The sequence below is a fragment of the Schistocerca cancellata genome, chromosome 1 (genome assembly GCF_023864275.1).
Source record: "Schistocerca cancellata isolate TAMUIC-IGC-003103 chromosome 1, iqSchCanc2.1, whole genome shotgun sequence".
NCBI classification, from domain to species: Eukaryota; Metazoa; Arthropoda; class Insecta; order Orthoptera; family Acrididae; genus Schistocerca; species Schistocerca cancellata.
In genome coordinates this window covers 1,172,785,470-1,172,812,414 of record NC_064626.1, presented here as the reverse complement: position 1 = coordinate 1,172,812,414, position 26,945 = coordinate 1,172,785,470, and the positions used below count along the sequence as shown (strand labels likewise).

At 40.5% G+C, this 26,945-nt stretch overlaps 1 protein-coding gene across 1 annotated transcript in view; it reads right to left on the bottom strand.

Annotated features, from left to right (window-relative positions):
- LOC126094110 (ionotropic receptor 25a) overlaps nucleotides 1-26,945 on the bottom strand; it is a 216,765-nt gene that overhangs the window by 121,608 nt on the left and 68,212 nt on the right. Inside the window, exons 6-7 of the mRNA XM_049908770.1 lie at nucleotides 25,340-25,519; nucleotides 9,285-9,518 (exon numbers count right to left, since the gene is read on the bottom strand). Coding sequence (XP_049764727.1) covers nucleotides 9,285-9,518; nucleotides 25,340-25,519 — 414 coding nt within the window. The remainder of the gene's footprint in view (nucleotides 1-9,284; nucleotides 9,519-25,339; nucleotides 25,520-26,945) is intronic.

Here is a 26,945-nt window from a genome sequence, read left to right as displayed (position 1 = left end):
TACTAAAACAGATGGAGGTTCTAAAACTTCACCAACCGAATATGATGATTTGATAGAAAAACTAAAAACTAAATTAGTATTTCAAACAAAGAGTATAAAATTAAGATTATAAGTTTACTGTCGAATTCTTGGAGTCGAGCAAACGTTAGTGATGAATTTAATGTGTCACAACATCTTGTTAAGTTAACAAGGCAATTAGTAAAAGAACAGGGAATTTTACCAGCATTACAAAAGAAAAGTGCATCTAATTTGGTAGATGAAAACACAATCAATAAAGTTATTAAGTATTATGATGATGACAATAACAGCCATTTAATGTCTGGCAAAAAAAGACTTTCTGTGAAAGAAAATAGTTCTAAGATTCAAAGACAAAAAAGGTTAATACTGTGCAATTTAAGTGAACTATTCACTGGATTTAAAAAAGAAAATCCTGACATTAAAATTGGAAGATCAAAGTTTTGCGAGTTGAGACCAAGATAATGTATTGTTGCAGGGGCATCTGGCACCTGTAATGTTTGTGTTTCTTTGTACCATCAGAACATAAAGTTCATAATTCTTAGAGTTGACTAAAAAGACCTTTTGGCTGTTATGGTATGCAATATTGACAGTCACAATTGTATGTATGATCAAGGGAAAATGTGTAGACTGTCCAGGCAAGCAAGCCTTATTTGCCATGTTTGAAGAATCCGAAGAAGACGATTTGATGCGTGACAATATAAAATACAAACAATGGGTGACAAGACAGAAGTGAAATGGTGACAGTCGTAAAATAACGAGAAGAGTTTTTTGAAGTGTTGGTGGCTAACCTTGAAAATCTGATAATGCATCATTTTATTGCAAAAGGTCAAAGTAAATTTTTGAAAGACAAAAAGCAAACCTTGGCAGCTGATGACTGCTTAGTTCTTGCTGACTTTGTTGTTCAAGATGAAGTATAAGGGCACCACTGGGTAAACAAATAGGCCACAGTTCAACCATTTGTATTCTATTATACAGATGAAGGTAAACTAATGACCCACAGATTTTGTGTCATAAGTGACTACCTTGAACACAACACTACAGCAGTGCACATTTTTCAACTAAAATTAACAAACTACATTAAATGGCACTATCCTTCCATAAAAAATCTGATTTACTTTTCTGATGGGGCAGCAAGTTAATAAAAACAACAAAAATTTATTAACATCTCCTTTCATAAAGAAGATTTTGGGTTTGATGTAGAATGGCACTTTTTCGCTTCATGCCATGGGAAGAATGCTTGTGATGGTGTTGGGGGTACAACAAAGCGAGGTGTCACAAAAGCAAGTCTGCAGTGGACTGATGACAATCATATCATAACACCTCAAGAAATGTTTGAATTCTGTAAAAAACATATCAAAGGAATTACCTAAGTTTTTGTACAATGTGAGGAAATACAAGAAGTCTATGACAATGTCTTGAAGGAAAGGTACAACACTTGTCAGAAGATTAAAGTCACTCGATCTTTTCATTGTTTTGTACCCCATTCACACAACTTATTGAAGTGTAAGATCACATTAACTTCTCCTGATAGTGAACTTCATCAGTGTGAAAAACTTGTACAACTGGTTCTTCAAAATAAAGACATAGTGGCTTGTGTTTACGATGAACAGTGGTGGATTGGCGAAGTTGATAATATTGACTGTCAAACTAAGATGTACATGTTGTATTTTATCACCCTCCAGGACCAGGGACATCTTTTAAAAAATTGAGAGGGATCAAGTTTGGACGCCACTTAAAAATGTACTAAGGAAGCTGTCTCCCAAGGAATTTACAACTGTGACTGGGTGAACAAATTTCTCAAATGTTCAATAAGCGATGTACTAAAAACAAATAAGAGAACAATATAATGTAATTAGTAGTCTTATTTTCAATAAAAAAGGTAAGTAATCACAGATATGATTAAATTATATACTGTAGCTGCTATATTTTATTCCATAGGCCTAGATATGGCAGATGTTAAAAAACGTATATTTGACTCGTGTTTGTAATATATTTTCCATAACTTCCAATTGAATCTCAATGTTAAAATTTATACTGAAGTTTGATATCATAAAGGTCTATTAACTGTGAAATTTTCAGATTTTTATCTGGTCCCCCAACAAAGATATTGCAGGTCACAAAATGGAAAAACTAAAAAAAAATCAATTTTTTAAAATAGTGTATTTTTTAAGTGTAAGCTGCTCACCATTTATACTATAAAAAGTAACTATACTATAGAGTGTAATAGCAGAAAAAATATTAAAGCTGAGAAATTTAATCTTTCTTTGGAAAACTACTGTTCAAAAATTGAGTTCTTTAAATTTGTGGCTGATAACTTTTAACTGTTAAAAATATATTAAAGAATACATTCAGCTAAGTGATAATGATTTTAATTTGTAGCCCAGAGAGTGTTGAACTAAAGCATTTTATCTGAAAGGCTTAGGACAACCCACTACTGAATAATTGTAAAAAAATGTAGATGCTTGCAAATACGAAAAAACGCATGCGGCCTGGAACAAATATGGCCGCCATTTCAAAATAATAAACAATCAACTTTTAAAAAAAGTATTTTTGTGACTACTAAACATTGGTGAATTAACCCAGCAAATATAAAATTTTTCTGAGATGGTCAAGCAACCAATTATTTTTTTCTTGGACCACTTGGTACGTATTGACCCTACAGCGCAATTTTTTCCACTGTGTACAAACTCTAGGGATTGAGCAATGAGAGGAATCGAAACGAAAAATGTATAATGAACTTATGTCGGAAATGCACGGTTTCCATGCTAGAGACAATTTATTGTTACAGAAACTGCGATCTAATATACGCTGTTCCATGCAGCCACAGTTGAAAATGGTTTGCATGTGACTCAATGCATGCCTGTACGCGTCGTAGCATATTCTGTCTCACACGTTTACATCGGCCAAGCTGCATCCGAACAGTGTCAAAGGCACACGAGTACACTGCTCCAGTGTCTCCGCATCTGGAATGGGCTCTCCATACACGATATTTTTGAGGTGAGATGCCCCATAACGAGAAATCGCACGGGCTGAAATCCACTGAATGAGCAGGTCATGCCACTGGACCCCAGCATCTGATCCACCGACCTGGGAAGACGTGACTGAAATGCGTTCAGACATTAACGGCGAAGTGGGCCGGAGCACCATAATGTAGCAGCTATATAGACCTTTGAATCATCAATCGCACTTCTTCCAACAGGGGAGGCAAAGTCACCCGCAGAAACGCCGATAGTTCCGACCTGTTAGGCGACGTGGAAGGGAGACTGATCCCAGCCCACACTTTCTGGCTGACCAATGCTGATCATTCGCCGTCACCATACCATTGGGATCTGCATACTATCCCACATATGACTGTTATGAAAGTTGAAGATAACACTCTGCGTAAAGGTGGCCTCATCTGTGAATAGGATGGATTATACAAGTCCCGGAATGATGGTTGCCTCGTGACGAAACCAGTGACACAACTGCTCCCGATGTGGAAAATCTGTCGCTAGTAAGCCCTGCACACGCTGTAAGTGATAAGGGTAGTAACAATTGTCATGGTGAATGTTCCACACGGTCGTCTGGCTTACCCTGCACTGGCGGTCGCCTTCCACAGTGTTAATCACATTTTCCTCCAAATCTAGTGTCCGAACATTTTGGGTACATTCTTCATGATTTCCTGCTTCCTGAAACTACCCTTCCTCAGACAAACGCTGAAACACTGTAGTAAACATTGAATGCTGTGGTTGTTGTCGACTGGGATAAGTCTCCTGATACAACCTTGCTGCTCACCACCCGTGGCCACTTGCTTTTCCGTAGGTAAACAACACGTTGGCAAGCTCTCGATTCGAATACGGAACCATTGTGTACAACGCTGTATCACAGCCATTACGAGGTGAATCAGCAAGAGAGGTGAATCAGACACAATATCACCAATGACTATGGCAGGAGAGGGCGCTAGCGCATGACATATGAAGAACAGTACCACCTTCCAGGAGGAAACCATGCATACTCTCAATATGGCTACATGGTACAGCGCATATTAGTCCGTAGTCCAGTAAAAGAAACTCCCATTGAAAATGATACAAATAAGGTCTTTGGAAAAGACATTAATTGGTTTTCAGCAAATGGGCTTGCTCTAAACTTTGAAAAACCACAGTACATCCAATTTTCTGTTGCAAAAAGTACAGTTCCTTCAATAAAAGTAACACATTAACAGAAGTCAGTAGTCAGAGTGGAGCATACTAAGTTTTTGGGTGTACATATAGATGAGAAACTTAATTGGAAAATTCATATTTTGGATCTTCTAAAGCGACTGGGTTCAGCAACTTTTGCAGTCAGAATAATTGCCAATTTTGAGGATATACTTTCACTCTTTGGTGTCATACGGAATAATATTTAGGGGTAACTCAACACTTAGACAAAAAGTATTCACTGCTCAAAAGAAAGTGGTTAGAATAATGTGTGGGGTTCACAGTCGCACATCTTGTAGGTATCTTTTTAAAAGTCTGGGAATTTTTACAACACCCTCACAGTACATTTACTCACTAATGAAATTTGTTCTCAACAACATGGACCAGTTTAAAAACAACAGTGACACTCATGATTATAATACCAGAAAAAAGGACTTACACTATCCTTTACTCAACCTATCTTTGGCACAGAAAGGGGTAAAATACGCTGCTATAAAAAGTTTTGACAAATTACCAGAGGAAATAAAAATGCCTGACAGACAGCAGTAATAGCTTCAAAAATAAATTGAAATCATATCTCCTTGACAACTCCTTCTATACCATAGATGAATTCATGAATAGGAATAAATAGATCTATAAATATAGTATGTGCATGTTGTGCTATTTAAGGGAATGGGGTGAATAATAGAAATATTAATCTTTAACATTGTACTGATATATATATATATATATATATATATATATATATATATATATATATATATGTGTGTGTGTGTGTGCTTGACACGTTCCACATCACAATGGCTACTGTACCGTGAAATTGATCAATGTAACATGCAACCAACCAACTAAATAACAGTCTCTGTAACAATGTATCATTCAATAAGTGGACATACGTTCATTAGACATTTTTTGTTGTGTATCCTATCATCGTTCAATCCATAGAGTTTTTACGTTGTGAAAAAAAATCATCATGTATAGCTTTATTTTAAAAGGCAGTAATAATATCTGCTACACAGTTAAACATTATTCAGAGTAGGGTTTATTAACGAAACGGGACAACAATATATCCTGTCACACTAAAATAGATAATCACATTGGAATGGAGAAAATCTTGTATCAAAATGTTTTGTTATTCTCCATTCTCCTGAGGTAAACATCTCACTCGTGGTGCGGGAAGAAACGGACTCAGTTTTCCAGACGTACTATGGAAGGACATGGAGGTTTGCGTGGAGCATGATATCATGTGTGTGGGTCTAGAGTCAGTTTTCCGGACAGATTGAAAGGATGACGAGGGGCGTATCAGCATGTTCGTGATCCACTGTAAAGAAACAGTGCTAAACTACTTTCTTATTATATAAGTTATCTTGTGCAAATTGTGCACGATCAGAAGCATATTGTACAATAGGGACAAGCCGAATGAGCCAGTGAAGTCGTTAAGACAATGACATCATATTCAGGAGGATGGAGTCTCCTCTGTCGGCTGATTCTAATTTAGATTTTCTGTGGGTTTCCTAAACTGATATGCTTTAAGAAGGTTTAGAGGCCCTCTTGATTTGCCAGCAACAGCTCCTGATAAAATTTCTTTATTGAACAACCAGTTTCGGCCCACAGATCATCATCAGATTGTAAATGTTTTGATGAACCTGCTGATAGTCTGCAGCCTGAAACTGGTTGTTCAATAAACAGATTTTATGAACATCTCATAACGTTTTTCCTAAATCATTCCAGCGAGATCTCACAATTTTAAACATGGCCAGCAGCAGCAACCGTAAATAAATTCTCAATGTCCAAAGTATACAGTCAACTGGTTGCATGAGTTTAATGTAAGAAACTTTGACCAGGTTGCGATACCACTAAGGGTAACTTCTTCAGATGGAAGTCACATAAATTACATTGTATACATACATGATAAGCAAAAGAGCTCAAGTGAAACAACAGAAAATATGGTGTAAAGTTCTCCATGGAAACAGTAAAAATTGTTACTCAGATAGAGCTTGTTAAAAGAGAAGACATTACGTTATGTAATTTACGTGACTTCCTTCTGAAGAAGATACCCTTCGTATTATGAAACCTGGTCAAGGTTTTTACATTAAACTTTTGCAACCAGTTGGCTGCATAATTCATATATTCGAAATGCCAGGATGGTTCCTTCTATGGGTGCACAGGCGACCACTTTTCTTATCCTCCTAACAACATATATCCTATATTTATATATATTTGAGCTATTTATTTTCATTATGATAAAGAAACCTATATCATTGTCAAATGGTCCCTGTATGAATAAATAAATCAATAAAAAATATTGTGGAAGGCATTTGGGAGAAAGACGCCCTTAAAGCAATAATTAAGCAGATGTAAACACTGTAGTACCTCACTAATGATGTATATAATAAGAAATAAATATACCTCAATGCTATAGACTCTACTTCACAGTAATTCGACCAGGAGCACATTATGCAGCAGAATTTTTAACTCTAAACGAAAAGGCGATGATAGAAGCACTAGTAATCACAGAAAGAAAAATACTAAGGAAAATTTCGGTACAAATTAAAGAGCAAACACGATAAACAGGACCAAATAATAGTGAATGTTACACATGCACTGAAAAAATTACAGTCTTGATAGGGAAAAGAAGAAAACTCTCTGTAGCCTCATACAAAGAATGAATACCAACAGACCGACAAAGAGCCTGTTCATTCATTTCGATAACCTAAAAATGGATGACACATGGTGCAAAGTAATTGGAAGGGACAGAGAAGAAATCCTAATCGCTCCGCGGGATACTGAGGCACGACTGCTACTCAGAAAGAAATTACAAGATTCCAAAGGTTTCCGTGGAAAACAGAAGATGACGGGAGTCACTTGGACAGAAGAAAGAAGGGAGAAACCTCGAGAAACGATGAGAGAAACATGGAATACAATAAAGGATAAACACTTGAAATAAACTAAGTACAGAATAGCCCATGCGTAGAAGAAGAAGAAAAAAGAGTGCACTCAGCTTCATGAGGAAGAGTGAAGAGATGGAAGGCAAATAGCGGAGCCAAAGCTTGGAAAACTGACAGCCATTGGGACAGGAATATGTCTACTTCATTCCCTTCAGACCAGAATCAAATGACGTCACTAGCAGATCAAGACACGGAGATCGGTTGGCATCGCGTGGCCTTCAGGTCCTTACTGTGTAGGTCATATTTAGAAATACATCATGTACAACAATATACAGTTAATCACAGATATAGTTATTCCTGGCTACCACCCTAGAATTAGGCATGGGCACATCTGGAGTGGAGGTTGCTACTAGGGCGTTTTGAGGGAGATGGTCAACATCTGACCTTGGTTTTAGGAAACGTTTAAGGGAGATTTAACAGCAAGAAATTTCGGATCCACAAGACCGTCGAATTTTCTTGGAATGGGCTACAATGGAGATATAAAAGAACTGGCATATTTTGTTTACTTTTACTCTATTACGTCATACGGTAGCATGTTATGGGTAACTGCACAAACCGAAAAAAGCGTGTAACAAGATTTAGTTGTGGTGCAAATTCAGAGATGAATATTACACTCAAGTGTTCTAAATGTGTTTGCTATATTTTTTCTGACATATGCCGCACTACGACTATCCTCTCTTTTTTGGGTCTGTGGAATGAAAAATAATCTAAATTAACTTAAACATAACAATTTATTTGTTCACTGCATATAATACACAAATACAGTCACAATACAATCCTACAAATTTTCCCATATTTATCGTGTGTTCTCTACAAGTGTTTATGTACAGAAGCTGTAGAATTCTACAATCTTGTAGCTTCTAGTGCAAATTTAAAATACTGTTTGCAGTTATAAACAAAATGGTTTTTATCATAAGTTCTGACTTTATTGTCTGCTGCTGTTTTTCTGAAAAATCCACGTATTGTTCATAGGGGAATCAACTCTTTCGAAGCATTGAGAAATTTTCTTGCGTTGTGTGAGTCAGTTGAGAAATAGATAATGTAACGAGGGTCTCTATAATCCTCTTGCACGGCTCCTTGTTGCTTCATTGTGTTGTTTGTACCACAGTTACTGATCGGTACGAGGCAAGCGCATCCGTAGGTTACCAGTACAGTACTGAGAAGTTAACATTTCCCCTGTCACGACCCCTCTAGATGCGTAGACTACGCCATTGCTATGAAACTTCCTGGCAGATTAAAACTGTGTGCCCGACCGCGACTCGAACTCGGGACCTTTGCCTTTCGCGGGCAAGTGCTCTACCATCTGAGCTACCGAAGCACGACTCACGCCCGGTACTCACAGCTTTACTTCGGCCAGTATCTCGTCTCCTACCTTCCAAACTTTACAGAAGCTCTCCTGCGAACCATGCAGAACTAGCAGTCCTGAAAGAAAGGATACTGCGGAGACATGGCTTAGCCACAGCCTGGGGGATGTTTCCAGAATGAGATTAAAACTGCCAGGAAGTTTCATATCAGCGCACACTCCGCTGCAGAGTGAAAATCTCATTCTGGAAACATCCCCCAGGCTGTGACTAAGCCATGTCGCCGCAGTATCCTTTCTTTCAGGAGTGCTAGTTCTGCAAGGTTCGCAGGAGAGCTTCTGTAAAGTTTGGAAGGTAGGAGACGAGATACTGGCCGAAGTAAAACCTTGAGTATCGGGCGTGAGTCGTGCTTCGGTAGTTCAGATGGTAGAGCACTTGCCCGCGAAAGGCAAAGGTCCCGAGCTCGAGTCTCGGTCGGGCACACAGTTTTAATCTGCCAGGAAGTTTCATATCAGCGCACACTCCGCTGCAGAGTGAAAATCTCATTCTACGCCATTGCTTCTTCACTCTTCACATTCCCTTGAGCCAAACTCTCTTCTTTCTGTAGAATCAAGAACGGGAGTAACACTGTATGTCGACAACAGTGTCGATTATTATACGAAACCTTTACGAGATCTATCGATCATGGAACTCGAACTATCGATTGTACTTTGAGGGATTAACGTTTCCAACAGTGATCAGTGACGAAATATACGGGAGAAAGAGGCGTTCAGCCTGTGAGTCGCGAGGGGTAAGAGAAAACTGCCGTAATACGGGAGAGAGCTGGTCACCCCGGTGCTTACCGGCGCGATGGCCCTGAGGAAGGCGTCGTAGTTGCCGGTGGCGTTGGGGGGCGGCTCGGTGGCGTCCTCGGCGTCCACGCCCCCGCCCCCGTCGCCCTCGTCGTCCGACGGCGAGCCGGCGTCGGCGGCGCTGCACTGCTTGGCAACCGGCCGCACCTCCAGCCCCTTGCTGTGCAGCTCCGTCAGCGCCTCCACCACGGCGGACAGCGCCGCTCGCAGGTACGCGGGCGCCACCTGCACCCAGTGGCGGATACAGAAGAACCTCGAGGAGGGGGCGCTAAAGATATCTTGAGCTACCTTCAGCTTTACCGTAATAAAAAATAACCAAGTCACATGCAGAGTTTAAGAAAGTTTTATTTAAACTGATTATACATATATACAAGACAATGCCACCTTATGATACGAGGGTGTAACCGCTCAATGTCATTCAATACGATCACGACGACACCCCTCGATCGACGTTAACACTCGTGGTGTCACTCGCCTTCATACATGGCAGTGGACGTTTAAAAATTCGTGACTCTAGCTCAATGGTCGTCAATTGATTTAAATGTATTTCCCGGCTGTCTCTTAACTCAATTGCTGCCACGGGGGTGAGGAGAAAGAACACATCCTGGTGGTACCAGCATTATGCGTATTTAGCTGTTCGATTAATCTGAATGGTTTGCAATGTTCCAGCGATTCTATTCGAACTCTATGCTGATGTACCGACAAGGACCATTTTCGCAGATAAACATGCAAGTACGTAATGGATGTTCAGTTTCTCAATATAGTTCGTCGCACTCACGCACTATACATCCGCTGTAAGAACAATTTCATGTATTTACATTTTTGGTGTCCCATAATATTGGCTGGCTAAATATTATGACGATACGTTGCATACAACTTCCACAGATATTGTATATCATGTAGTGAAGACTACGTAATGAAGCCAAAATCGAGGATAAAATTGAAATTTAGTTTGTTTATTAACACTTCTCTTTTCACTAATTAAATATGAAGTATGAACCGGGATTGGAAGTGATGATCCTATCCTTATTTTTTAGTATTTTAGGTCCCCGTTAATTAATATCTGGTAGTTAATAAGCCAACTACTTTTTATGCTGGCGCGTTGTTTGTATCAGTTACCCCCGCAACCGTCCAAGGATAAGATTCTATTGATGTTCCGCGGACATGCGTTTCACCATTTTATAAAATGCAGAATTACGTAAACTATATCTTTCCGTTACGCACAATGTTCGTGGGTTCCACAACCATAATAGTTTCCCAAGAGTATTTTTCCTAGCTAACACAAAGTACGAATTACGTTGTCGGATTCATTTTCACTTCACCAGACAATAAACGTCTCTGATCACATCGTCACACGTAATGTATTTTATACGTGCTTGAAGAGTCTTAAAATAATCTCCTTAACGAATTTAGCAGTCGCGTACCGCTTTTTCATCGACTAGCGATAACTGAAGGAAGAGAGCTCAATAATGTGTTACTTGTTCTTCTGTATGTATAAGAAACACACGCGGCCCTATATCTTTCTGTCCCGCTTGGTCTTTGCTACTTTGCTTTTTATTACTTTTCATTATATTGCTTCTTAGTAATACTGTGCGGTTATTAAAGTTTCGTATTACTTTCCCCTTTTTAATTCTTCCCCGATTTTAATTAATATGATGCTAATTGACACGCCTGCCCGCAAAGTACCGTTATAAGGGTCACTCCAAAAGAAATGCACACTATTTTTTTAAAATTAATCTTTTATTCTACATATTTGAAAGTTTTACAGTGTGTAGATACATCCTTTAGGAACAATATTTTCATTTCTCCACATAATTTCCATTCTTTTCAACTGCCTTACGCCATCTTGGAACCAGCGCCTGTATACCCGCACGCTAAAATTCTGGACCAACCTGTTGAAGCCACAGTTTGGCAGCGTGCACAAGTGAGTCCTTATCTTCAAACCTTATTCCACGAAGATAGTTTTTCAGTTTCCCAAAGAGATGATACTCACATGGAGCCAGGTCAGGACTGTAAGGCGGGTGTTTCAGTGTTGTCCATCCGAGTTTTGTGATCGCATCCATGGTTTTTTGACTGACATGTGGCCGTGCATTGTCGTGCAACAGCAAAACATCCTGCTTTTGCCGATGTGGTCGAACACGACTCAGTCTAGCTTGAAGTTTCTTCAGTATCGTGACATATGCATCAGAATTTATGGTGGTTCCACTTGGCATGATGTCCACAAGCAAGAGTCCTTCGGAATCGAAAAACACCGTAGCCATAACTTTTCCAGCAGAAGGTGTGGTTTTGAATTTTTTTTCCTTGGGTGAATTTGCATTGCCTCTTCGTCTCTGGTGAAAAATGATGGAGCCATGTTTCATCACCTGTCACAATTCTTCCAAGAAATTCATCTCCACCATTCCTGTACTGTTCCAAAAGTTCGCTGCATACCGTTTTTCTTGTTTCTTTGTGAGCCACTGTCAACATCCTGGGAACCCACTTGGCACAAATCTTTTTTAACGCCAACAGTTTCAGTATTCTGCAAATACTTCCTTCCCTATCCCAACGTAGCGTGACAATTCTTTCAATGTGATGCGTCTGTCAGCAGTCACCAATTCGTTAACTCTCTGCACATTGTCTGGAGTGTGTGCAGTGCGAGGCCTGCCGCTGCGAGGACAATCCTCAGAATTGCCGTGCCCGCTTTCATCACGTAACCTGCTTGTCCACCGACTAACTGTATTGCGATCGACAGCAGCATCTCCATACACCTTTTTCAACCTCTTATGGATGTTTCCCACTGTCTCGTTTTCACAGCACAGGAATTCTATGACAGCACGTTGCTTCTGACGAACGTCAAGTGTAGCAGTCATCTTGAAGACATGCTGTGACGGCGCCACTCACGGGAACAGGTTGAAATAAGTTTTAAAACAAGCGGGAAGGATGTATCTACACACTGTATAACTTTCACACATACAGAATGAAAACTGTATTTTTACAAAAATGGTGTGCATTTCTTTTAGAGTGACCCTCGTACAAAAAAGTTACAATTGTGGTTCTCCTCCTTAAATGATGAATTCTATGCGCCTGGTCTTCCTGGCAAATTGGTTAATTACATCGTCAATGGAACAATCCATGCCAGGGTGTGTTTCCAACAGAACGAAGCCATTAAGTCGATCCTCCTTTATTGTCGACCTCAGTCATGTCTTTGTACGCCGCAATGTTGAAGAAAAACTTCTTTCTACTGTAGCAATAGGTGCAGGTAGACAAGCAAATATTTTCCACAGCGCGTGCAAAGTATGACAGTCAGATCTAGGACAACCAGACAACGCTTGCATAACAGAATCACGATCATTAAGGCCGCTTATACTCGTCTGTTTGTATTGAAGAATCTCTCCAATTAGTCTCTCAGAGAGAGTGATTTTCTTAAAAAAATGATAGCTCATTTAAGCACTAATTCGTCGTGCGTTCATAGACATTTTGGATCGCAGTACCGTCTTCAGATCCTTTAGAATAGAGTAAACGGAAGTATTTTCTTAATCTAATATAATACCAATTACAACAGCGAGAAAATTTTCGAGACCATTAAGTGTGAAAACTATGTTGGAATTTTTTTTAGATTAAGGTGAAACAGCTGCAGTTTTGGGAAGCGCTGAAGCGCTGAAGACCCCCTCCCCCGCTTCCCTTTGATTCGCCTCTGGGCTGCAGATACTGCACTATGTAGGCCATTATAACATTCCAGTAACGAAGCGCGTTAGGATCTACTGCAGAGGAATGAAGAAAAGAAGCTAGCAGACTAAGAAATATTTTATTGGTAAACTGAGACGGAAAGAGATGCAATAGAAAGTCTGCGTCTTAGTGATTTGATTAGTGCACTATGTAAAACCTATATGGCTTCTTTCCAATCAACAAATACATACCACACATACACAGTGACAACACCACACAGAAACAAAGTACTTCTTATATACTATGACTGACACACATAAATTATCACACAGAGTAGCAGACAGAACCTCAAGATAGCATATAAATTGCGCAAACTCTCTAAACAAACTTAAGCCAACCAGCAATCAAGAGGGACAAATTCTAGAAATCTGGAATATGCGAACGTGGATGTCAAAGTTGTCATACAGTATACATACGAATGACAAGGGTGATTTTTTAAACATATTACGAAGAAGAATCAACTGTTGGAATATGAAATAAATCATTCCACATTCTCAGAGCAATTAAAGTGCAATAGCTATCATCGGCCGGCCGGAGTGGCCGAGCGGTTCTAGGCGCTTCAGTCTGGAACCGCGCGACCGCTACGGTCGCAGGATCGAATCCCTCCTCGGGCATGGACGTGTGTGATGTCCTTAGGTTAGTTAGGTTTAAGTAGTTCTAAGTTCTAGGGGACTGATGACCTCAGAAGTTAAGTCCCATAGTGCTCAGAGCTATCTGAACCATTTTAACTATCATCCTACTAACTCAGAAAAAAAAATTAAAATCATCAGGACAGGTAACTATGGGCCACCATCTATTCTGGGGACTATGTTGTAGATTGTGAGCCTCATTGAACCTCCATGAGCGAGGCTGGTATTGTCAACCCTCTCTGCTAGTCGTTCCAGTTATCCAAGTAAGACCTCGGAACCCAGATGACATCCATCGCTTCTACCAGCGTGAGCCACAATCTGCAGTCACTTGAATCCTGATCCTACAATGGCTGCCAGAGTAGCCTGTCCAACATGTTGACTGAGGCCCCCAGGCACACACACTCATCATCATCATTTAAGACTGATTATGCCTTTCAGCGTTCAGTCTGGAGCATAGCCCCCCTTATACAGTTCCTCCATGATCCCCTATTCAGTGCTAACATTGATGCCTCTTCTGATGTTAAACCTATTACTTCTAAATCATTCTTAACCGAATCCAGGTACCTTCTCCTCAGTCTGCCCCGACTCCTTCTACCATCTACTGCTGAATCCATGAGTCTCTTGGGTAACCTTGCTTCTCCCATGCGTGTAACATGACCCCACCATCTAAGCCTGTTCGCCCTGACTGCTACATCTATAGAGTTCATTCCCAGTTTTTCTTTGATTTCCTCATTGTGGACACCCTCCTGCCATTGTTCCCATCTACTAGTACCTGAAATCATCCTAGCTACTTTCATATCCGTAACCTCAACCTTGCTGATAAGGTAACCTGAATCCACCCAGCTTTCGCTCCCATACAACAAAGTTGGTCGAAAGATTGAACGGTGCACAGATAACTTAGTCTTGGTACTGACTTCCTTCTTGCAGAAGAGAGTAGATCGTAGCTGAGCGCTCGCTACATTAGCTTTGCTACACCTCGCTTCCAGTTCTTTCACTATGTTGCCATCCTGTGAGAATATGCATCCTAAGTACTTGAAACCGTCCACCTGTTCTAACTTTGTTCCTCCTATTTGGCACTCAATCCGTTTATATTTCTTTCCCACTGACATTACTTTCGTTTTGGAGATGCTAATCTTCATACCATAGTCCTTACATTTCTGATCTAGCTCTGAAATATTACTTTGCAAACTTTCAATCGAATCTGCCATCACAACTAAGTCATCCGCATATGCAAGACTGCTTATTTTGTGTTCACATATCTTAATCTCACCCAGCCAGTCTATTGTTTTGAACATATGATCCATGAATAATATGAACAACAGTGGAGACAGGCAGCCTTGTCTTACCCCTGAAACTACTCTGAACCATGAACTCAATTTACTGTCAACTCTAACTGCTGCCTGACTATCCATGTAAAGACATTTAATTGCTTGCAAAAGATTGCCTCGTATTCCATAATCTTGTAGAACAGACAATAACTTCCTCCTAGGAACCCGGAGTGCACATAATAATCCTTCCCATCTCCTACTCCCATTTCCCTAAGGTTATCCTTATTCACCGGTCGTTTATCTCACCTTGAATCGGGACGTAGCACGTTTCCCAACAGGTGAGTAATTCTTACTGGCTCAGTTTCGGTTGCAGTGGAAGACAAAACCTCGAACTTGTGGGTTAGGGGTATGGGTATTCTCCCTGGTCCCTGTCCCCCCTGTCCCTGTCACCCCTGTACAGAATGTCTAAACCTACCACTGACATGCCACTCATCGATCGGGTGGACGTGTAGTGATAGATTTTGTGTTTTCTGCAGCAGGGAGAGTATCCACAGTGTGGGACAGTACTTGAGGTACCTTTGGTATCACTCGTACATGGCTCTCGGTAGCCCCCCACCCCCAACCCAAAACACAACATTTACAGCAATTTCCATTTGCTTTATAGTAGTCAGGGCGATTTTTAGTTGCTTACGAACAGCTACTAGTTCGTCTCGTGCCCGAGGACAGCATACACAGCGGGATTGCAAACTGTTTTACAGAACAGTAAACAAATAACTTTCAACAAGATTTGTTGATTCTCCTTTAACTTATGGGTCTGATATGCTACGAGTATTACCAGTAACCTTTTAGAACTGAAGCGATGAACATCCAGAGCGAGATATCTATTACGGTAACAGAAAAACTTGGTAATAACTGTACTATTTTTCTGACGCGCTTCTCAGGTTATGGTCACTAAAAAATTTGACAATAGCGCAAATTCACGATTAATACAGGGAATATACGCTCCTGGTAGAAAACTAATATGACGCAATATGTTAGTTTTTCACAGTAATTGTAAATCACAAACAGCATTTTTCCTGCGAAACAGGATATGCCTAATACTCATGGCTTACAAAATTTCACGGAAAGACAACGGTTACAAACCTCTGAAAATTCTCAGAAACATATCTTTTCTCCCGTAAATATATAATGAAATTAGGGAGCGTCTGTTTTTGAACTAAGATAAGTTTCTAACATGTACAAGTTAAGCTTACAGTTTCGTTATACTCGGTATAAAATCTTGAAGAAACAGTTTTTAAAAAGCAAACCGTACATCCATGCAGTATTTTGTGACTTATAAGATACTCTCAAGGAGGGACGATTCACATACTTTAAAGCAAGGGAATGGCTTGATTGCCCTTATCAGAAGAGGGGTTTTGTTTCCCAGAGGCATTACAACAAATCTTCGTTGTAATTCCATCGTTATCCTTTGAATAGCTTTTGCACAGTGATCTAATGTGGAAGCTTATATCTTACTGAATAGCAACCAATAAAAAAAATACCAGAATCATGGACGTTAAAACTTGATATGGAGTGAACTTGTCAAAGAAAATAAGATTTTCGAATTCCTTTCCTAACGTAACCCCCGAAAGACTTTCACCAGTCACTGATATCTTACGTATTCCATGTCGATTTTTTCCACCTTTGTAACCAACTCTGGTTGGCTGTGAAGTTAGAACCGCCATTGGAAAGCTTCTTCTTTAAACGTATTTCGTTTACCTAAAATATTTGGCCTGAAATCGGGATTTCACTCTCCCTCGTTGCACTGAACCAGATGAAAATGCGTCATCTAGCGATTCATTTATTGGTTTTTAAACTGTCCTTTGTCGTCATTTTGAACTAAAATTCTTCAATTTATTTTCGGTTGTTGTTTCAGTCTAGCAAAGGCGAAGTTCTAACACCAAATTCAGTACCAAAGTTTTTTTGACGATTCTCCTTTATTCATAATGTACAGTGCGTTTAATTTTTTGTCCATGGACACTAGCAGTTTCTTTATCTTTGATCTCATATTACATTCAGAACAAGCGGAGGCACCAGAGTACTATTAACTAACGTCGCGCCAGGATATGTGTGCGATAGTTGGCTGAATTTAAACTTAATGACTGTGGTACTAGGCTGCTGTGCTACTAAATGCCATGTCTCAAAAAATTGAAAAGACATGTTCATGGATAACCGGAGATCCGAAATAATGGGAGCACGATTAACGAGGTTTGACTTTAAATAGTGTATTCTTTAATGATGTCACAGCGGTGACGAAACATATTAGGGTGAGAAGGAAACAAAAGTATGTTTTTGCACAAGATGGACTACCACTTTCTGACAGCTAACCATAGAGCCACAGAAATGCTGGCGAGGCAGCGGCGAGTGGAATTCGGCGCACGAACTGATAGTTTGATGAACGAGACGCGACCGACAAGGAGGCGGTTCCCGATCTGATATCCAATTGTCCGGCTGTCCAGCTAGAATCTCGGGCCATCAGAACCGGATCTGGGTCATCGGAATGGAGCTGGGCGTCTGAAACATTGAAGGGCACTCAGTGTGCGAGCATCGACCAACCCGTTGCCAGGTTACAGCACAACACGCGATTACAGCCCGACTTTCGATCGGCAAACGGGCGAATGCCCGCTAAAAACCCGGCCCAGAGCAGTCGGGCGAATTACAGCAGGCCTTATTTACGAAAGAGCACGTCGATCAATATTCCGTGCAGTCATTCAGACAGCTTGATAACATATTTCTTTTGCCATTTTACGCCAAAAACCTCCTTGTAAGTTCTCGTTCAAAATCTAGATCTACATGTAACCTATACTCCACAAGTCACCTTATGGTGTGTGGCGGAGGGAACTTATGTTACCACTATCATTCCATCTGTTTTTTGTTCAATTTGAGAGTGGTGCGTGAGATAAACTACTGTTTGTAAGCAGCAGTAAGAGCTATAATTTCTATCGCTGGTAATTTCGCGGTATCTATATTAGAAGAAATAACATTCTGACCGAAAAAAATCGCGACACCAAGAAGGAGTAGTGCGACATAAACGAATGTTGGAAGGCGTGTTTCTACAGCTGAAAGACGATGTCCATTCAAATTTTGCGCCAGTCGCATAAGAGTGACGCTAGTAGATTCACTATGAGAATGGAAATCAGGTTTATTTTAAACGCACACTGTACGTGTCGTGAGCGTTAGTTACCTTTGAGATTGGAAGTGGTGAGTTGACGTTGATCAAGAATGCTGAAACGTCTCTGTGAAGTCGTTTCATAAGACGCTTTTCGAATTCGGTACAACTTATTCACTTTACTACCTGATTTTAGCTCAATTCATGAAATCTTCCAGAAAGACTGAGCACTCAGATAAGGCCTATCGGTTTTGTTTTGTGGGAAACTCTTGAGTTGGTCATCGTCTGCTGGGAGCAGACGATGTTGCTTCTCGTTCGAAGGAGAGCACAGGATGACCAACTTAGATTTCCCACCTAAACAGAGAGGTTTGCCCATCTTAGTCGAAGGCTGCTTTTGTGTGTGAGGTTGGCGACGGAGGGCTACGCATCTGGTAGCTTCCGCTGCACGGGGAGCTAGGTAATCTCGAAAGAGAAAGCGGCACTCTTCGGAGAACGCTTGGTGAGTACGGATCGTAGCTCTTAAGGGGGGTTTCAGGTGATAGGAAGCAGGTTGAGTTAGGACTTCGTTATGTTTAACTGTTGAAATACTTAAGGACTTCAGCTTAACTGAAGCGTGTGAAGCGAGTTATTTTTCCGAATGTGCCATAGTTATATTGCTTTAAATAGGCGATTTTTGGGTGTTTGAGTCAAAAGTGTGGAAGTTACTTTGTTCATTTTGAACAACGATGAAGTGGAATTTCACACGGTAAATCTGATTAGGAAAAGATGGTTAGGATCACTTCAACCGTACGTGAGTGTAATACTGTGTCGAAGTGAGTATGATTCTTAATGATTTTTAATCTTATATTTTGTGGAAGTTGCTTTTGTCTTTGTGTGTCGATTTTGTGCCACCTGTTTGGTAATCAATGACCCTTCTGGTCCCCCACGGCACCGCAATAGGCTTTATTTTAACAGTTTGCTTGTTTAATGAGCTATAATTTCCGCAAGAATATCTGTTCTTTCGTGCGCTACCAAGCAGCACAACAGTTTGATTCGGAATGCACCACGTGCTCTATTTCGGCCGTTTGCAAGCAGCAGACGCAGTTAGTATGTTGAATAATTATCGCACAACCTCGTGCATCGGTTAAACCTCTGTCCAGAATAGTGCATGCGTAGAATCGTAATGCGAGTCTCACTGAGATATTTTTATGGTATGAATGCAAAGGAGATGAAAGTATCATTGTCTCCCACCCCCGTTTTCTGTGTTTCTTCGCCGACCGGGGTGGCCGAGCGGTTCTAGGCGCTCCAGTCTGGAACCGCACGACCGTTACGGTCGCAGGTTCGAATCCTGCCTCGGGCATGGATGTGTGTGATGTCCTTAGGTTAGTTAGATTTAAGTAGTTCTAAGTTCTAGGGGACTGATGACCTCAGGTGTTAAGTCCCATAGTTCTCAGAGCCACTATTCGCTGCTGTGAGACTCGGGATGGTTCAAAATGGTTCAAATGGCTCTGAGCACTATGGGACTTAACACCTGAGGTCATCAGTCCCCTAGAACTTAGAACTACTTAAATCTAACTAACCTAAGGACATCACACACATCCATGCCCGAGGCAGGATTCGAACCTGCGACCGTAACGGTCGTGCGGTTCCAGACTGGAGCGCCTAGAACCGCTCGGCCACAGGGGCCAGCCTCGGGATGGTGCGGTGGAGTAGAGTCCAGTTTGCGATTTGGGAGAGAGAAATGTAAAAACCATTGTTGTGGCTTACCTATGTTCAGTGTTTGTGAATTTGCGAACTGTTGTTGTAATTACTAGCCAGAAGCAAAAGCAGACGTAAAGAGTAAATCGCTGTAGTTAATCAGAAAAATATATTCAGAACCAGTTCAAACTGTAAAGTATGTTTCGTGAACATTATTTTGATTAACGCTTGAAGCTTAGATGTTCGGTGTTTTGTCTTCTGCGTAAATGAAACGAACAGATATGAACTAGGTATAGGTATACGAACTTGGAAACTCTACTTGATCAATCTTTTGTTAACTGAATTTTCAATGAAAAGAAAATAATATACACTTTATTTCAATAACTCTAATCTCGTGTACCCAGTCAGCATCGGAAAACTGTTATGGCACTGAAATAGTCTCCACATAGGATGAATGAATGAATATTTCAAGTTTTAGCAGAAGAAACCTCTGACGTAGTGAAGAGATATCGCAGTGCGAAATACGTCGAAGAGTCTACAGATTTTCGACTTTGTCCACAGATTTTTTATTATTTTCATTGAAAAAGTATCAGATAAAAGTTGATAACTGTTATAGAAAGAACTTCAACCATTTTTACGATAACAAATGCAAATACTAATATAGACAACTTGTGGAGGTTCCTTCTCTTCTGCAACAATCTGAAAAAGATGAGGTTAAACTCAAGTGCAAAGCTGAAAGCCAGTCACGGATTCATTAGTGTTTTTCTCACATTAATTTCCCCACTTGGTCTAGCTATTTCAAGCACAATATATTAAGAGCAATAGACAATTAAGGTATTTATGTATTTTTTCGGGTGATTTTGTGGGCCGGTCGAGTTTTGATGGGTGTCTGAGTGTTCGTCAAGTAAGGGATGTAAGCATGCAGACCTATGAACTCGACCGTTGGCATTGTGGAAAACGGGAGGTCACTGAGAATGTTCACAATAACCTGACTGAGTAGACCCAAGTCGTGGTACAGAAAACATCCCCAAAAATCACAGAAGTCCCTGCAACCTGAAACACAACAATCCATGTTACACGTCTCATTAGTCCATAGGTGCACTCGACACCTCGGATCAGTTGAGAAGAAGCAAAACCGCAATTAGTTGGACCACTAGGTGGCTATTGTCCGGTGTCGGTGTTGTTTGGCCCATTGAAAACAGCTTTTACGTGCCACTGCGAATCACAGCCTTCTGCGGGTACCCGACCCCAAACGTCCGTACACTTGCCATTATTCCGTCGGAACTCTGGTTACGATGGACCATCACCCACCAAGGCAGAAATATCTGTCGCGTTTGAAACCGATACTCGTGTATGCATATAGCTGCGGAAAATCAGCTGCTAAATAGTCGTTGGAATTCAACGTGGAAGCCTTCAGCTGTCCTTTATTTTGGACAGTGCTGCTAGACTCGGCAATAGACCGTTTTCAAGCTTGGCCTAACGGGGAAATACAAAACGTTAGAGATTGTGCGGTCTCACAAGGTAGTGAAAGGTTATAACCATCATACTTACGGGCAGAAATGGCGGGAATGTTATAGCATGATGTAAACGATTACAAGTTGCCGTTGAAGGCCAACCATAGTCAATAAAATTGTCACCAATATAACAACTGTACAGAACAATTGTCACCAGAAGGCTTCTTCAAATCGAAAGACAGTAACAGACTAAACAGAAAAAATGGGCCAAGCAATACCTGGAAAATAGGTAAAGCTCATGCCACGTTAAAAAGAATAACAGTACAGCATATGCTAACAATTGACACCATAGAAACAGAGAAAGTCAATCTGACCAAACTGTTTGGTAATAAATTTATAATGACTGTGAACTACGTTCAATTGAACTGATAAAATATTTAACTGATAAAATATTGTAATTTTAAATAGCAGAACCAAAGGGGGGTGGGGCTGTGGGCCCATTACTTTAAAGTGAAATTTTAATGATGCACTATCGATATAGGACAATGTAAAGAAAAAGAAACATTAATAGAGAAAGAGGGTACAAACAAGAATTGAAAGGGAAAGGGGGGAGAGGGGAGGGTGGGGAGGGAAAAGAATGAAAATGAACAAAAGCAGACAAGGGACATTAACAGTCAAGTATTAGCTTATATATTAATTAAGTAGATAAACGTACTTATGTTACTAGCAAAATCACCCGTGAATGGGGGAGGGGGATGAAGAAGGCAAATTTGTGTCGGGGGAGGGGGGACAAACCATAAACAAAATTATTGACTGAGTCACTGTAGACACAGGATAAATCAGAGAACGAATACAAAGTAAAAATGTAGGTATCTAAGGGGGTGGGGGGAGGAGGAAGGACGGAAGTCAGCCATGGGAGAAAGTGGGAATATAAAGTAGTAAGAATCATGGATTGAGAAGGAGAAACTGTGCTAACGAAACACATGAACACATTCCTTAGCTTACATAAGAATTATAAAAGGTTACATGAAAATAATTTTTGTGCTTAACAATTTTTTGTTCGTAAAAAAAAAATAGGAAAAAGCTTCAGTCTGCAAGTATCTCCTCATTTAAGGAGATTATATAGTATAACATTATTTACAGGGATGTTAGCTAGATAATATTTACCTACTTAGTTAATGTGTAAGCTTATACTCGACAGCTAAGTTCCCTTCTCTCCCTATGCCGGTTTTCGTTTCCTTCTCCTCCCCTCCCTCCCCCCCCCTCTTCTCCTCAATTCTTCTACCCACATTCCCATTATATTTTCTTTTCCTTTACATTTTCCTTTGCCTATACTAGAGAATTAAAATTTCACTTTAAAGAAATGCTTCCAGCTCCTCTGCCCAACAACTTTGGCTATGCTGATTAAAATTAGAATATTTTACTAAGCACTCAGTTCGATTGAATATACTTCACAGTCGCTATAAATTTATTACTAAACAGTTTGTTTCTATTTATATTGTATACTTAATATTACTATCACTTTCACATGGGTATTCTGTTTACTTTCAATCAAAGATTACGTTGTACCGCTTTGTTTGTTAGGCTACTGCTTCACTTGTTAGCATATGCTCTAGTGTTTTTATCTGTAACATGGCATTATCTTTCCCTGTTCACCATGTACTACTTACCTATTTTCATCTGTTTATCAGTACAACGGAAAACCAGCCAAAGCTGTAAATTTCACTTTTTTCATTTACTTGATGAGTAGTTTCTGGTCGAAACCCCTTTTCAAATCATCCAGATAGTCAAAATGTTGTTTCCAAAAATGTCAAAAATATATACGCATTATGAAATGCAAATGGACAGTTACAGTGTATACACCCGGCCGAAAACTAGTTATCAAGTAAATAAAGAAAGTGAAATTTGCAACTTTGGCTGGTTTTCCGTTGTACTGATTAAGACAAGTTGCTGACCTGAAATTGTTCGAGCATGCTGCAAGTTAGTTCATCTGTTTAGTTTTGTTATTGACTTTCTACGTGAATCAGCCTTCTGGTGACAATTGCTCTGTACAGTTATTATATTGTTGACTGTTGTACTGACTATGGCCGGCCTGAAACAGTAACTTGCAATCGTTTACATCATGGTATAACATTACTGCCTTACGTACGTTGTTTACAATCTTACACTAACTTGTCAGATTGTACAATCTCTTACGTTTTGCACTTCCTCGTTTAGGCCAAGCTTGAACATGCTCTTCTATAGAAACTACGAGTAGTAGCACTGCAAAATAAAAGACAGCTGAAGGTTTCCAACAAGAATTCCAACGAAACCGATACTCACCGACAACGTGTGACAGAGGAAGTCGCATCCGGATAAGATACTTTTAAGATCAGTTCTCTTACGCCTTGTTATATGGCTACAGTATTCCCTGTAGGCATGCTGGACAGTTCGCGCTGATACAACAACAAGCATGGGCAACTTCATTCACGGTGCGCTTGTGGGCCCATCAAACGCGATATCTCCGTTTTGGCATTCTGTCACTTCTCTGTGACGACCAGGATTATTGCGCTGATTCCATACATCCAACTGGCACAAACTCTATTTGATCAAAAGTATCCGCACACCTGTTAGTGTACTTAGTATGGGAAGTGCCCATCCTATGCCTTTATGATGGCTAGAACTCTGTTGGGAACACTTTCAGGGAGGTGTGTGAATGTCTGCGGAGGAATGGCGAAACCAGAGAAGATAGTGATGTTCAACGCTATGGTCTGGAGCGAAGTCTGCCTTCTAACTCATGGCAAAGGTGTTCCATCGGGTTCAGGTAGGGACTGGGCTGGGCAATCCATTTCAGGAATGTTATTGTGCACACATCATTTCCTCACAGATGATTAATTGTTCCTCTATTTTTTCCAGAACACAGTGTTGTAAGATGTGCTCACATCCTTCCGCATTTAGTGTTTTCTTAAGCGCAATAAAGGGACCACACTCTAAAGACGAAAAAGAACCCAACTCTGTGGTACCACATACCGAGTGAGGTGGCGAAGTGGTTAGCACGCTGGACGACGGTTCAAACCCGAGTCCGACCATTCTGATATAGGTTTCCTGTGATTTCCCTAAATCGCTTTAGTCAAATGGTTCCTTTGGAAGGGCACAGCCGACTTCCTCTCTCCTCCTTCGCTAATCCGATGGGACCGATGACCTCACATTTATCCCCCCCCCCCCTCCAAACCAACGAATCAACCAATCAACCAACACCACGTCCTTCGTACTAACTGTTGGTACATACGACAGCAGGTAACGTTCTTCATGCATTCGCCAAACTCCAAAACTTCCATCACTCCAAATCAAGCGTTTCCAGTAAGCCACTGTGCAGTGCCGTCACTCTTCACTCCACCTTTAGCGTCACTTAGCATCGACTCCTCGACCATTGTATCCTATTCTTTTCAACACCGTAATCACAGTCTGCGCTAACTGGACTGCTGGTAGCACTTTGGAGCTCACGAATGATCCCTTCCACTGATTTCATGGAAGTTTTTGTTTATACAGTCACCCTGCGCCAATACTCGACAGTCTCTGTCCAACAGTACATGAGTTCTGCCTGGTCTTTGTTTAGCTGTGGATGTACCTTCGCGTTTCCACTTAAGTCATATTACCAACAGCTGACGCGGGCATCTTTAGAAGGGATGGAATGCCCTTGATCGATTTGTTACTCTGGTGACATCCAATGACTAGTCCACGTTCTAAGTCACTGAACTCTCCGGACTGCTTCTCTAATGACAACACAACACTCCCCACCTCCATCTAAACTTACGGGTCCGCCTCTGGTGACATCTAGTGGTGAATTCCGTTTTTAATAGAGGTGTCAGATAGTGTACATGCTACACCACTCCCATGACTTTATCAGCGGGGGAGGGTCACATAAGTGCCTCGTACCAGTTTCACATTATCTACAGCCCACTGAAGTGGCCAGTGTGCCCTTTTATGGGGTGAAGAGTGCTTTGGTTTTCCCGTGAGCTACATTCCCAAATTAATAATTTGCTACTCCTGGAAAAAAATTATCTGTCCTTCTTTCCTCACCTATTCTAGAGGTACCTCACCATTCCGCTCTTTATCGGCAGATTCCTGCTAGCAGGAAGTATACTTTCCGTGGTGCTGCCAGGATGAGGTAGTGGCGGTACGTCACCTTGCGCAGGGTGCACCTGCAGGCGTCGGGCTCCCCCTGCAGGGCGCAGCAGGAGGCTGGCTTCATCTGCAGCAGCGCCGTCGACAGGTTGAGGTGCTCGCGGCCGAAGCTGCGCCACTCCCAGTCGGTGAACACCAGCGTCCAGCGCTCCGCCTTCCGCACCAGACCGCCGGCTGCCGCCTGCATAACGTACACCTGGCAATCCTCACAAACTCACTGAAATACAAATCTGCTGCCCAAAGGCACTAGACCTATTTTCTAAATATCATGCAGTATTAGTCATTACTCAATTCAGGTAGAGGTCACAGGAAGCGAGCGAGAGGGCAAAGGGTGAAAGATGGTACCAAAGTGACTCATTTATTTATCAGGTCCCTTCCGACAATGCAGGCCAAAGCTACACGGTCTTAGTCAGAGTCAGTATATAGTTTACAGAGCGATGAGTACAAAATTTATGAACAAAAATAAGGAATTAATAACACACGAAGAAATTGTGAGGAAGTACAGGAATAAATAACGCATTACAGTGGGAAGTTCTCAACTACTGTGAGGAACTCCTCTACAGAAAAGAATAAGTGTTTCACAAGGTAGCCTTTTTTTTATCAGACAATTTTTTTCTTGTAAATAAGTTATATAAAACTGCAATCAGTCATTTTTTTGAATAATTATGTTTTATTCCATGAACCGGTTTTCGGACCTTTTCAAGTTCATCTTGAGATGGTTCTGGAAGTTACATTATTATTTCTAGCATAATGCTGGGTGCTGGCTCTATGACAAGAAGATGGAACACGCTTTAATGTATCGCCATGACTATTGCTTATCTGTCGATATGGATGTAAATCTAGTTTTTTACTTACTGAGACAGTATGGGCAGCTTTTTCCTTTAGTGTCCATCTGTCTGCCACCATTTTGATGTCCAGTTGTTATATCACTATACACACTTTCACACAAACTATATTAATTTACAGTCTGACAGCGAAACTTCGCCATCATCCAGGATTTGCTTTACAACTGTTGCTTGTAACAAAGATCTTGACAAAAAGGTATGGCATAGGCCTACTTTGCACAGAGATGTAATTTGTTCTTTTTTTTACATGTATTAAAGTCGATATGAGGGCAAATATTTTAATCAGACTGACGATAACATGAGAGCACAAAATAAAATAAATAACTAATTACTACAAGAACAAACTTCAATCGATCTGCAGTCTTATTTGTAGTTGCCTATTAATGTATAATACAAGCAGTTTATAGCAAATATTTTAATCATGATTGGCATTAACATGAATGCCCAGGAATCAATAATACAGAGTTATTGTATCTGCAATGAGATACAGCTGTTTGTATGACTGGGACCTTTAAATTTAAATTTTTAAATAATAACAAAATTTCAAATGAACTGTTGACTTATTTCTGTTGTTACGTTAACTTGATCTGGGATATTAGTAAGAGTAAATTCTGTTTATTTTAGCTAAAGATGTGTGTATAGAAGTCATAGCGTTTGTAATGGACTAAAGCTGTTTGTATGACCGTACACTTTATATTTAAAAACTAAGAACAAAGGTTCAAGTGAACTGTTGACTTATTTTTGTTTTTGTATTATTAAAGT